This window comes from Lactuca sativa, chromosome 7 (assembly GCF_002870075.4).
Source record: "Lactuca sativa cultivar Salinas chromosome 7, Lsat_Salinas_v11, whole genome shotgun sequence".
Lineage (NCBI taxonomy): Eukaryota > Viridiplantae > Streptophyta > Magnoliopsida > Asterales > Asteraceae > Lactuca > Lactuca sativa.
Genome location: NC_056629.2, coordinates 65,009,260 through 65,022,665, shown reverse-complemented (window position 1 = coordinate 65,022,665; position 13,406 = coordinate 65,009,260). Strand labels below are relative to the sequence as shown.

Genomic DNA, 13,406 nt, shown 5'->3' with positions numbered 1-13,406 from the left:
AAACTTGGTCAACACAGCTAAGTACGCCCAATGTACTCAGCTTGTACGCATGACATACACGAGCATTGACCAACAATCACGATGTTGACCTGGTACGCCCAACATACCATTTTTTACGCCCAGCATACGTTGCCTTCACTTAATCCTTCTATTAAGAGCTTATTCTTGAAGCTCTTTTGTCCAAATTCTAGATCTAGGCCAAAACTAACGTCCTTAACCATAAAGTTTCCAACTTTATGGTCTTTCATGGCTATAAAGTGCCCAACAACAAAAACCTTAAATCCTTTACTCATTAGGACACTAAATCTCATGCATAGAGAGAAACTAACAATCAAGATTGCATTTTTATGACCTTAGACACTCCAAAACGTCTGGAAGGACAATCCATTTGGGTCTAGAGCATACCTTAATTAAGAACATCCTTGATTGGGGACAAAAGCTCATAATAAGATCATACAAGCTAGATCCAATCAAATATGCCTCAAGGTATGAACTTTATACATTCTAGAGATGTAGGATGTTTATACATTCTAGAGATGTAGGATGGTGCAAGACTTCTAGATCCATGGTTGCTCCAAGCTTCAAAGTTGCTCTCTCTTCCTTCTTCTTCCTCTATCAACACCAACATACACACAAATGGCGCGAGAATACTCAAAAACAAATTAGGATTTGTAAAAGGTCGAAGTTGGGGTTGGAAGCTGATGAAAGAAAGAGGACTTAGGACTTAAGGGTGTTTAATTAAGGTCTAAACCCTAAATATTAGGGTTTGGGATATTAGCACGCAGGCCCAACGTACCGGGGATTACGCCTAGCATACGTGGGGACGTCCTATATTTACAAAAATGTCGTTTTGGTCGAATTTTCCACAATTTTCATATCAAGGGCTAAAATGCAATCAATTCTCATGCTTAGGGTTAAAAATGGAAATACCTCAACATCAAGATGTTATATTTTTGTCACATGACATATTCTCATTCATTTCTGCAAAATGTTATTTTGTGGTTATTTTAAATTAATTTTTTTTCCATATGTCATTTTAAAGTTTTTTTTTTCTATTTTATTAAATCTCATATAAGTTCAAAATGTAATAAATGTAATAATAAATATATAACAATTTCATTAATGGACTTTGCTTTTAATTTCAAAATTCCTAAATTAAATCTTATTAGTTTCCTTTGTTTATTTATCTAATTTTTTTTTAATTTAAAAGATAAAAAATATTTCAATTTTAATAATTTATTAATGTTTTTTATTTTCTTATAAATTCAAAGTTTTCAAATATTTAGACCATCATATTTTAATTTTTTTAATTAAACTCAAAAAAATAATAATAAATCAAATAAAATAAATTATGATGGTCTATTTTTTTTCTTTTTAAATAAACTCATGACCAAAGGACTTTTGGAGTAGCAATATACGGTGTTGATCTTTCTCTTTAAAACCGAAATGGACATAGATTAAATAACTTAGGAGTAATTTAGTATATTTGTCGTTTAAAAAAAAATAATAAATAAACTTAAGTCTTAAAAATAAAAGTATAAGGTGTTTTTTTATCAGCTCATAAAAAGGTGATATTGACAAATCTCAATCACCCTACCTGAAGCTAAGGTTATCAGGGCTTGTAGATGGTGAAATCGTGGATTAAATGGGTAAATGGTTTAGGGCTTTGGTAGGGATTGTTTATGGACGGCATTCTTGTCGTTAGGGATGATTCCGGTGGAGTTTACAAAGTGAAAACGTACCTAAATGGGTGATAATTGAATGTCCGCTATATGCCCCGTGGAACCCTCTACCATCATTTACACAAAGCAGAGACTCCTTTAAATTGGGTGCAACGACTGAAGATAGCCATTGGTGCTGGCCGTGGATTGGATTACCTTCACACTGGTGTTGGTACCCAACACGGAGTGATACATCGTGATGTGAAGAGCTCGAACATTCTTTTGAATGAGAACTGGGATGCTATGATATCAGATTTTGGGTTGTCCAAAATTGGCCCAACCAATCAATCATCATCTTATGTTGATGCAAGTGTTAAAGGCACATTCGGGTATCTGGATCCAGAATATTTCTATACCAGAAAGCTGACAAGAAAAACAGATGTGTATGCATTTGGGGTTGTATTGTTTGAATTGCTATCAGGGAGGCTTGCAGTCGATGAACGCAACAGTGAGGACCAATGTAGCTTGGTAAGATGGGCTCAAAAGTGTGTGAAAGAACGGAAATTAGATCAAATGGTTGATCCTAATATCAAGGGAACAATTTTTCCCAAATGTTTAAAACGGTTTGCACAAATTGCGTACCGTTGTTTGCTTAGTGTTCTAAAGGAACGTCCAACCATCGCTGAGGCTGTGGTCTCACTTCAGGCTTTACTTGAACTACAACAGAGACATGAAAATTCAGCTGAACCATCAGGCATAACTGGATTCACTTGGAAGATTCATAAGTATCTTGTTTTGGCAACTAAACAGAACTCTGGTATGTATGCAGAAACTTTACATTAGTGTTCAATATGTATATACTAACTATGTTAGCTTTTGACCTTTTTCATCCATTATCCAAGACCAAAGTGGCACAAGTTCATCAAAGAGCCATATAAACATGAATCGGGGCTCTTCAACTAACAAGGATGGCAACAATCAAGGTAAAATGCATCGTCAGCCTTGGGAATCATTGGTTACAGATCTTAAATGTTTCACGTATTATGACCTGATGCGTGCTACTGAGAACTTGGGAGATGACAAGAGGTATCTGAAGGTTTACAAAGGTTGGATCGATAAAACAACATATTCCCCCACAGAAGATAATACCGGATTGGCAATTGCTGTTAAGAGAATTGACTTCTACACAACTGCACGCTGGGTAAAGTATCTTGTATTTTACCCTCTCTTTTTATATCTTATTGGCGCGAAAATCCAAAGTAACTTCTGTTCAAATACAAATTATGTGGTACCATTGCATGTATCTCTTTCATGGAACAACAACCTTGTGACATGTGATCACTTTTGAATGCAGTTGCATTTGAAAGAATTTAAGCACCCCAACCTTGAAAAGCTCATAGGATATTGCTTCGAAGACCAACTACGCAAACAATTGTTCCTTGTGTATGAATTCATGCCTAACGGAAACTTTAATAATCTCCTGAATAGTGGTAAGCAACATAAATAATTTCATGAATAAACAAAATTTTCAAAATACTATAAATTTATCTTATATTTGATGGGATGTAGGTGTGGTATCACGACTTCCGTTGGTTATAAAGGTGAAAATAGCAGTAGGAATTGCCCGAGGTCTTGTTTTCTTGCACAAGACACAATATCAATTTAATGTCTTTGAGTATCGGCTTGACAGACACATGATATTACTGGATCAGGTATCTATGAGCTATTTTTCCTATAGGCATTGGAAAAAAATTTAGTATGTTTTCATGTGAATCCCATGTTCAATTATTAAACTAGACTTAGGATTTACTAATACATGAATGGCAATTAATGTCGTTATGTTATATGGAGTGAATATTATAAAATAATCACCAACTTGAAGGAGTGGGGGAACCAAAAACTTTTATAAGAGGTGGCATACAAAAATCCGGATAAAAGATAGTGAAGTAGTTTTTTATTTTATTTTATTTTATTTACCTAAGGTTTAATTTGATATAACAAACTAGCACAAAAATCTTACATTTTAAAGTTGACCTCATCGTTTACCCATTTTTCGAAAATGCTCTATTACTTGTTCGATGTTAAAATCAATAAGTGCTTTTTTTCCTACACTACAAATAAAAGCATCGTTTGAAAAATCATCACTAATTTTATTATGCAAGTCGGTCTTCAAGAGCTTCATTGCGAAAAAACAACTTTAAACAATTTTGTTAGGGTGCAAAGACATGCATTGACTTTGTAATGACTTGACTTGAGAAGACCCACTTGCACATGTGGGATTCGAGCCTTATGACATGAGAGAGAGAGAGAGAGAGAGAGAGAGAGACTTGTTAGCACCTCTATAAATAATGGGTTGCATACTGCTAGTAGAGTGTGTTTGAGAGATATAGTTCATTGTGATTAGTGATTGGGATATTTAAGTAGAACTAGAACTAGATCCGTTTTTATACTCATGATCGAATACATTTTTTAACACCCAAATCACCATGTCATTGTCTTCTTACAATTTCGCATGTCAAATCAAATGCTCATAGTTCTCATCAAATTTTGGTTACGATGAGCAAAACTAAAGTGAACTTTAATAACCTATAAACAAAAGAAATAGAATGATGTTTCCTAGTTTCCACCATCAAATGAGAAAAGTCTTTAATGCCCTTCAAATTAGCATATATCACTACAAACACAATTAAAGATTTAAAATATACAATTAAAGATTTAAACCGAATTTCACAAACAACATAACAAGTGAATGAATAATTAGCTAATTTTAGGGTTTCAATCTGAACATCTAAACTAAACTAAAGTAATAAAATGGATTTTAAACTATTAAATAGAATTTATTAATTAATCAGTAGTCTATTTATTCTATTCGGTGGGCTATCAAACTGTTAAATGGATTTAAATTTATCCCTTTATATGAGCACAATTGATTTCGTTGTGAACACTTTTTAATATATAATACGTATATCTAAAAATACCAAACTTTTCTATACATATTGGGAAGGAATGTGGGGTAGCACGTGCTACCCCAACCAACCGATTAGTTCCGCCATTTCGCCGTTGACTCGAAGGATTGTAATTGTTGGGATTAGGTTTAAGTTATATGGAAAACAAAAAACCCTAAGAAAAACCCTAAAAGTCATAAAAATGCATAAAAAAATACTTAGAGATCACAAAAAAAATAAAAAAATAAAAAAATAAATAAAAAAAAAAATACTTGATTTTATATTATGAAAATTCGCAACTTTTATTTACATTTTCGCTGAAAATATTTTTGAAAATAAAACAAAAGAAAAAAAATTGATTTTTTTTAGTTTTTTTCAGTGAAAATACAAAAAAAAGTTGCAATTTTTTATGTATAAAGTCAAAAAAAAAAAAGATTTGTGATCTCTAAGTATATTTTTTATGCATTTTTATGATTTTTTGGGTTTTCTTTTGTTTTCTATATATATATATATATATATATATATATATATATATATATATATATATATATATATATATATATATATATATATATATATATATATATATATATATATATATATATGCTTAGGTTATTCTATTCAAAATAATTATTGTGTTATTGTATGCATAAATGTGGGCCAATCATTTTATTTATTTTAAGAAAGTGATTAATACATATTATTTAATTAAATATAATTGAAAAATACCATCTAATTTAACTAGAAGGGTATTTTAGTCGGTTAACATAGATTTAATAAAGGAAATTTGCATATTTTAAGGGATCAAAGATTCTATTAATTTTAAAAATTCGATTTTACAAATTATAAGGATTTTAGTTTGGATATTCTGACATAATATGTTTGAGTATGTTCAAAAATAACAAAATTTTTAGTAGAATAACAAAATTCTCGAACCATCAATCGAAGAATTAAAACAAAAATTACATTAATTCTTATAGAATACATGTAACAATTGCTAAGAATTACATTTATTTTTAAATAATAAAACTAAAAAAACTTTCAAATCTAGAAAAAAAACATCAAAATCTAACAAAAACACTAATACATTCTAAAAGAATAATGTTGCTAAGAGGCGTCGTTCAAATTCCGTGGTTCGTTCTTCAAGCATCAGCTTCTGTAGAAACAAATCCAATGAATAAAATTGTGAGAAAATATTCATACTCCATTCCAACATAATTGGAATTCGTGATTCCATTCTGATAAAATTGGAATTCATTTACCAATAATTATATTAATTCAGGGAATTCTAATTGAATATGTTCATGATTATCATAAAATAAAAAAAAATTAAAAAAAAAAAAAAAAACCTTTTTTTCTAATAGAATGATATAAACGAAAATATACCATTCAGTTGAAGCATTTTAGCGAGCGCTTGGTGTGCATGAAAACAACTTTCAATTCAGTTGAAGCATTCATCTGTCAAATAAGCAACCAAAACAACCATGATTTGTGTTCAATCAATCAAACCCAAAAACTCATCTAAACCTATCGATTAAACTTCATTGATTTACAGTAAATCAATCAAAATAAGAAAGAAGATTAGAGAAACTTGTGTTTATCCAGCCAACAACAGCCCTTTGTTTCTTTTTTTGCTTGCCCATTGATTTCACAGCCTCAATCCAAACACCCATCTGATTTCGGTTCTTCTTCCTTGCCTCCACCGAACCACCTTCCTACCTCCGTTTCTTTCAAATCAACCCAAACAAGAACAACTAGAGACTTCTGGAACAAAAAAAAAAAGGAAAAGAGAAAAGATGAAAGATGAAATCAACTAGGAAGCTGACGAAGAAGCCCCTAGTTGCGACGATTGCCGGTGGCATAAGCTGCCTTCGGTTTCCCCAATCGTTGTTCAGTTTTCACCACCACATGACCTCCTTTAATTGATGTTCTTTTGACCTGATGATGCCAAGACGAGGACCGAAGTTGCTTTCTCAGCCCCCCTTGCGATCGATCGAAATGTCCCGGAAATGCCCTTTGCAGAAATCGATTCTTATTGAAAAAAACGTAGAAATCGCGCTTGGGCATGGTACCGCTTTATGAAGAAGACGATGAAAGGCAACCCCACAAAGGGTCGCTGGTGTCGATTTGTTCAACTTAGGGTTTTCAGAATCGGTTTTTAGATAAAGAGGGGAACGAGAATTAAACTAGAAAGATATCATGATTAAAGGGATTATTTTTGGAAGTTATTAAACAAATGACTAAATTACCCTTATTTAATTTTTTATTTAATTTTGATTGGCCTACATTTATACATACAATAACATAATACTTAGTTAAAATACCTGAACCTATCTTTCTCTCTCTCTCTCTCTCTCTCTCTCTATATATATATATATATATATATATATATATATATATATATACACACACACACACGTGTGTGTCTGCGTGCATGCAAAGAAATACTCCTATAATCTTCTCATCTTCAATGTTTTCTCCAACATAGTGGCATCGAAGCTTTTGGTTCTAGATTTGAATACAAAGGAAAGAGAAAGCTTTTGATGAAAAATCAGAATCAATAGATGAGATTGTGATGAAGAATTGAAAGTTGGAAGTAACCATTTGACATGCAGAAATATGACAACATGCTTAGTGTTTGTAAGAAAACGTTGTTATGATCACACATCATGCAAATTAAAGTTTGATAGGTCGCCTATATGTCTAGGTGTCCCACCTCCTACAAGCAGGCTTTTAGGAGTAAGTTCTACACTTGGTCTTTTAGTGTGATAGAGGCCTAGTTTGAGATGGATTTGTGTGAGATGGATTTGTATCGGTTGCTTTAAAAGCATCCTCATCTTTTAAGGTTCAAAAACTTGGAGTGGTGGCCAACGGAGTGTTGGCTTCGAGCTGAAAAGAGGGGTGTCAACCATGACCAACGTATCCATGACCAACAATGTCTCGGAGGGGTGGTTTGGACCAAAAAGGGGGTACTAGTAGTAACCAACAAGGACATCGAATCTTCAAAGCATGAGGTGTTGTTACGATCCCACATCATCCAAGTGAAAGTTTTATTGGTGGTTTTTTTAAATCTAGGTGTCTCCTCCTCCTACCAACTCGCTTTGTGGGAGTGAGCTCTACACTTTGCTTTTGGCGTGATACGGGCCTAGTATGAGATAGGTTTGTATCATAAGACTAATAATTATGATGCCAATTACGAAACTTTTTTGGAAAGTAAATCAAAAGGTGGTCACGCGGAAGATGGGCAAACAAGGGAGTGTGGAAAGAGTGATCTATTGTTTTAGTTTATGTGTTTTATGTAGTAGTTATATGTTATATTTTGGTTAATTAATGGTATTTATAACAGTTAGGATTAGTTATTACCAACCGCCATCCATGAAGGGTTGTGAGTCGTGATGATTGAGATGGTTGCCTATATATGTGTGCATTATATAATTTTTGTAGGTTAAGGAAAGGTTGTTAGTTCTTAGTGAAAAAAACCCTGTTATCATCTTCTTTTGTACAACAAAAGTTGCTGTAGAAGACGAAGTTTGAGATTAATCTCAACAAAGAGGTATCAAAAAAAAAAAAAAAAATTGATTCAATTTTGAAAAATGAGGAAAAATGGAGAAATAATTAAGAGATGACCAGGGAGGAGAAAGAGATGGTTGATATTTTTTAAAGCAAAAAGAAAAACCATGTGCTTGATGTCAAGGAGGTTTCATGGTGGAAAGTTTGATGATATCCATGTAAGGCGTGGAAACCACAAGTTTGTGACTATGGTTATTCGAAACTTCAAAAATGAAGAAGATGAAGATGGGATTATATGTGTTGTATGTCAAAAGCACAGATGGCTCCGGTTTCTTGATGATCTCATGTAACTAATCCTTAGAAAAATTTCATACAAATGATGTTTCATTGGATGTTTTTCATGTGGCTTTCTTCCTGTAAAAGATGATGCTTAAGATTGATGAACGTTTGTTTGTTCTTAGTGAAGACAACTTTCAGTGTATGGTATTTGAAGTTTGCATCTACTATGTGGTAAAAAAAGGGTACCTGTAGCAACAATTGACAGCAAACGAGAAGAATATGTTTGTGACTATGGATGGTGTTCTTCCATAGCAACGTCAGATTTGGTGCATGAAAGAATATTTGAAGAATGAAATTTTTAAGAAGTTAGGATTATGTTTGATGTTGTATAAGTCTAGCTTAAGGGGGAGTGTTGAATTATTAAACTAGACTTAGGATTTACTAATTAATGGATGGTAGTTAAGGTGGTTATAAGTTAGGTAACTCAGGTTTCTTATATGGCAGTTAATATTAGTTAATCCAGAAAATAACCACAGGCACCAACTTGTAGGGGATGATTGGTTACCTCTGTATATATATTTCTGTCTATATGTCCCTTTGTAAGGTGCTGTGATTGTGATTAATAAAGTTAGTTTTTTGCACAACAAAATTCTCCTCTAATCTTCTTGTCTCAATGTTTTCTCCAACAAACCATATACAAAAATCCTGATGATAAAATTATTGTCTAATTTGTGTCTTTTAGCTAATGCAGTCGATGCTTGATTAGTGATTACAAACCCTTTGTAGTTCCTCTTAACATTGTATCAGCTCATCAGTGAGTTTAAGGTGGTGATTTGCTAAGATTTATGTACTTTTCAGTAGTTTCCTATAACACCAAAGAAATCCTACCCAGCTGGGTAATACCCATTTGAAAATGGGAATTCTAGGTTATTGAGTAAAATATTACCTGCCCTTGGTGATTAACATATTTCACAACTAAACTAGTTTTCCATTTTTATTTAAACACCCTTCTCTTGTTTGATCTGAATTCATGGAATATAAATGTTGCAGGATTTTACAGCAAAGCTTTCAGGTTATGACGTTACTAAGTTAGCACGTGGTCGCTATCCTCGAAGTATCAATCCTCCTGAAGATCTAGTGTATGCTCCTTGGGTTGGTAAGTTACTTCAACCTGTCTCCATCATCTACCCCCACCCCCGAGTCAGTCCCTGTTGCATTTTTGCTTGTGGTGATGCAATCAAATATGTCTGACAAAATTCACTTTTTCAGAGCTCTCTCAACTACAAAGCAATCTCTCGGGTTTTACAGTGGTATTTGCAGAGTTGCTAACAGGGAAACGAATATATGATGATGATGAATTCCAAAAGATTGATGATTTACTTATGCAACATGGAAAAACCTCCTTGGTTGATGTTGCCCAATCATGTTTCAGAATCTGCAATGAGGTACATTCAGAATCGAAGATGCTAAGAATCTTGAAAGAGTATGAGCACTGTATTCCACTTTGTCGGAGTGAGGAATTCGCAACAGCAGCTACTGAGAGCTATATACCATAAACAACTTGTAGTTGAAACGATATTATTTGCCTACATTGTTGCATGAATATATGTATTGCATACATGATGCAAACTAGTTCAGTGGACCATCCAAATATGAGAACAAGCTTTTTGCTTGAAAAGTTTATAATTCATGCTTACATTATTTGGCTACATCGAGTAACTGTGTTGGAGAGAAGGAAGATATGATCCATGATCGACTTTGTAGATTGGTTTGGATCAACAGATGCAAATTAAAACAAATAAAATTCTCAGCCGATCTGCTTCATTCGAGAACTTAGGGTAGTTCCTTCTAGAAGAAAGAGATTCTATCAAGTGAGACATGTTTTACAGATTGTTTGATTGGGTGTTCCCATAGCCGCTTTGGTCAGTGCTGCAGGACCTCTAGAGCACGGAGTAATCAAGACTTTGCAGAAAGATCTGCAGTTCCCTTTTACAACATACAAGGAAAGGGGGATTTTTTATTCTTCTCGGCCTTATGTTATACTTTTGTCAGTTTTGTAACAGAATACCTTTAGAAACAGACCGATTAGTGGAGAAGTTGGTCATATTTACTTCGACTTAAGACCAATATATGGAATTCGAAAAAGAAAAAATATGTATAAAAGAAGGAAAAAATATGTGCAAAAGTGAAATATGTGAGAAAACAAGATCAAGTTGGTCCTTTTATGAGTGGAACAGTTTATTGGTCACAGCTTGAAAGACTAAAGATATTGTTGGATGAGGTACGGTTTAGCTCTTTCACTATATGCATTGGAAATTGATGATCTAGTATAACTCATTGATTCCGCTTTACAATGAATCCCATAAACAAAAAATCTAGATGGTAATATATTAACTTGTTTGTGTCTTGTATCTAATTATATGTCTATCTTACATGGAACTTAGGTTATCCTAAGCCAGTCTTTACCACTTGAACATCACATGCCTTTCATGAATAACATATTTCAGCATTAAGCTATTATTTCTAATTATATATAGTAACGCCCCATGCTGATTTTACTTGTACGCATGAAATATAATTTTGCAGGATTTTACAGCAAAGCTTTCAGGTTATGATATAACTAACTTAATACATGGTACATATCTTGCAAAAACTCGGTGTCCTCATAATCTTGACATTGGCGACTTATCCTGGGTGTGGTAAGTTACTTCATCCTGTCTCCAATACATAAGTTCCCCCCCAGTCAGTCCTTGCGGTGAAACAACTGGATATATATATATATATATATATATATATATATATATATATATATATATATATATATATATATATATATATATATATATATATATATATATATATATGACCACAGATCACATTCTCAGAGCCCTTGAAACTACAGAGCGATCTCACGGGTCTTGAAGTGGTATTTGCGGAGTTGCTAACAGGGAAAAGATACCTAATCAAATTGAATTCCAAGAGATTTGTTACCAATGGTTTAAGCAACATGGAAAACGGTCTGTGGTTGATATTGTAAACAAATGTTTTCAAATCTGCAATGAGGTGGATTCAGAATCAAGGATGCTAAGAATCTTGGAGAAGAATGCTAAACGGGGCCAGTCCAAATATATTTTCAGCAGGGAGTGAAAAAAAAAAACCCCATCAATTCATCAAAGATGTAACTAATAAAAACCACTAAATTATTGTAGTGTTTATTCAAATTATCATCATGATATGTCAAATTAATATCATGATCATTCAAACTATGATCATGCTCATCCATTGTTATCATCAAGTGTAAAACCCCAACACTAAAATTACCATAAAGCCAAACATGCTACATGCATATTCAAAATTATAATTCACATTAGCGTTCTAAATACAAAAGCATGGATACAAACCGACTCAAAGGGTTTTTACAAAGTTTCATAACTAGTTGTATAAATATATAACTACCCAGAAATTTATAATCCATATACATATATGTATACCAAGTACAAACGTAGTAGTGTCAACTACTCTAAGTCCTCCAACAAAGCTTATCACCTGAAATAATGAAACACTTTGGATGCTTATCACCTGAAATAATTAAACACCGAAAGGGATAAGCGGGCTCGCTTAGTGAGTTCAAAAATAGATACAATATAACATTATACCATATACATAACAATATGATAGGAACAAAAATAAACAAAGGACAACAAAGACTTATATGTGTGTCAAATGAAGGGCTTTCTGGATCAATCAATGGTTAGATTAAAGAGATTACAATCAATGAGACACAATAATTTAATATCATAAACATCATAAATTCCAGCCCAAGAGGCACATAAAACACAATCCCTTTTTATCATGTTGCTAGAATATACAGGCTTTTAGCCCTACCTAGCCCAAAGTCAATACCAAAGTGATACGAGTCATGCTCTACATGGCCAAAGGCACAAAGCCAATACCAAAGTGATACGAGTCATGTTCTACATGGCCAAAGGCATAAAAATCAATATCAAGTAATTACCACTTAGATCAATAATGCAAGAAAACGCATTGCACATATAACACATAACATACAGTTGTCCATATATTGAACTTACTCTGTTGTAACTGAATGTTGCGAAAGAATTCTGAATTCTGATAAAATTACACCATCCTCAGGCCTCTCAAACCTTCAATTATACCCCTTTAGTTCATATTTTAAATTTCATAATCAATTACTCAACTAATCTCAAGTTATGTTGTTTTCAGTTTAGAAATTTTAGTTTTTTGTTCTTTGTATAGCTGTCACTTGCAGATCTATTTTACCGTTCTTAAATATCAAAATAACTAATAAATTCTAAATATTAGCAAAATATACTTGTATATCTTTCTAACGCCACTGACCTCACATTTTTATGATTTTTTTGTAATTTACAATGAATTTTACAACACAGCATCCCAAAGCTGTCAAAATGTCCCAAAGCTGTCAAAATTCAACCTTACTACACTGACTATTTTCACCCATCTTAAGTTCGGAATTGGATTTTGGTTTTAAAACAAAAATCAAAATAGATATTCTCATATTTCCAGGGATATATAGCACATATCCATATGATTTTTTTATAATTTTTGGTGATTTTTATAAAAATAGGACAATTATACCCTTCATGATTTCATTTTACCCTTTACATGATCAAACCTCATGATCAATATCACTAAGTTCTTGTTTTACAATGATAACACTGAATATTTTAGTAACCCATGCTAACACAAGTATAAACTATGGGTTTCATTACTAATTTTTTACTGATTACTCTTAAACTATGATTAATTCTCAAGTTTACATGTAGTTAATTGATTTCCAATTAAGATTCTAGACTTAGACTTGATACTTCAAGAACACTCAAAATCTTGATTTAATCTTCAAAACTTGTTCAAGATTAATCATGTAGGTGAAAATCTCCCGTAGGGATGGTGAGGAACTGAAAATGGCAGAAAAGTGAGCCAAAATCGTGTTTCAATGGGTAAAAACCCGAGT

The 13,406-nt window shown here is 32.9% G+C and overlaps 1 protein-coding gene across 2 annotated transcripts; it reads left to right on the top strand.

Moving 5' to 3' along the window:
* The first annotated feature begins 1,592 nt into the window (after nucleotides 1–1,592).
* LOC111877784 (serine/threonine-protein kinase PCRK2) lies at nucleotides 1,593–11,755 on the top strand. Of its 2 annotated transcripts, none has more exons than XM_042896584.2 (8): nucleotides 1,593–2,478; nucleotides 2,564–2,862; nucleotides 3,016–3,151; nucleotides 3,231–3,373; nucleotides 9,446–9,551; nucleotides 9,665–10,676; nucleotides 10,982–11,094; nucleotides 11,281–11,755. In XM_042896584.2, exons 1-6 carry the CDS (start codon nucleotides 1,773–1,775, stop codon nucleotides 9,949–9,951), a joined length of 1,677 nt encoding a protein of 558 aa, XP_042752518.1. In that variant the 5' UTR covers nucleotides 1,593–1,772; the 3' UTR covers nucleotides 9,952–10,676; nucleotides 10,982–11,094; nucleotides 11,281–11,755. The 2 variants fall into 2 exon arrangements, with proteins under 2 accessions (XP_042752518.1, XP_023730055.1); XM_023874287.3 differs by having other exon boundaries at nucleotides 11,268–11,755.
* The last annotated feature ends 1,651 nt before the right edge of the window (nucleotides 11,756–13,406 follow it).

Excerpts from the sequence above, each read along its gene's own strand:
- LOC111877784 (XM_042896584.2), top strand. The coding sequence starts at position 1,773 with ATGCCCCGTGGAACCCTCTACCATCATTTACACAAAGCAGAGACTCCT. Across the intron at positions 3,374-9,445 it reads ACATGATATTACTGGATCAG|GATTTTACAGCAAAGCTTTC; the intron begins GTATCTATGAGC and ends TAAATGTTGCAG. Across the intron at positions 9,552-9,664 it reads AGTGTATGCTCCTTGGGTTG|AGCTCTCTCAACTACAAAGC; the intron begins GTAAGTTACTTC and ends TCACTTTTTCAG.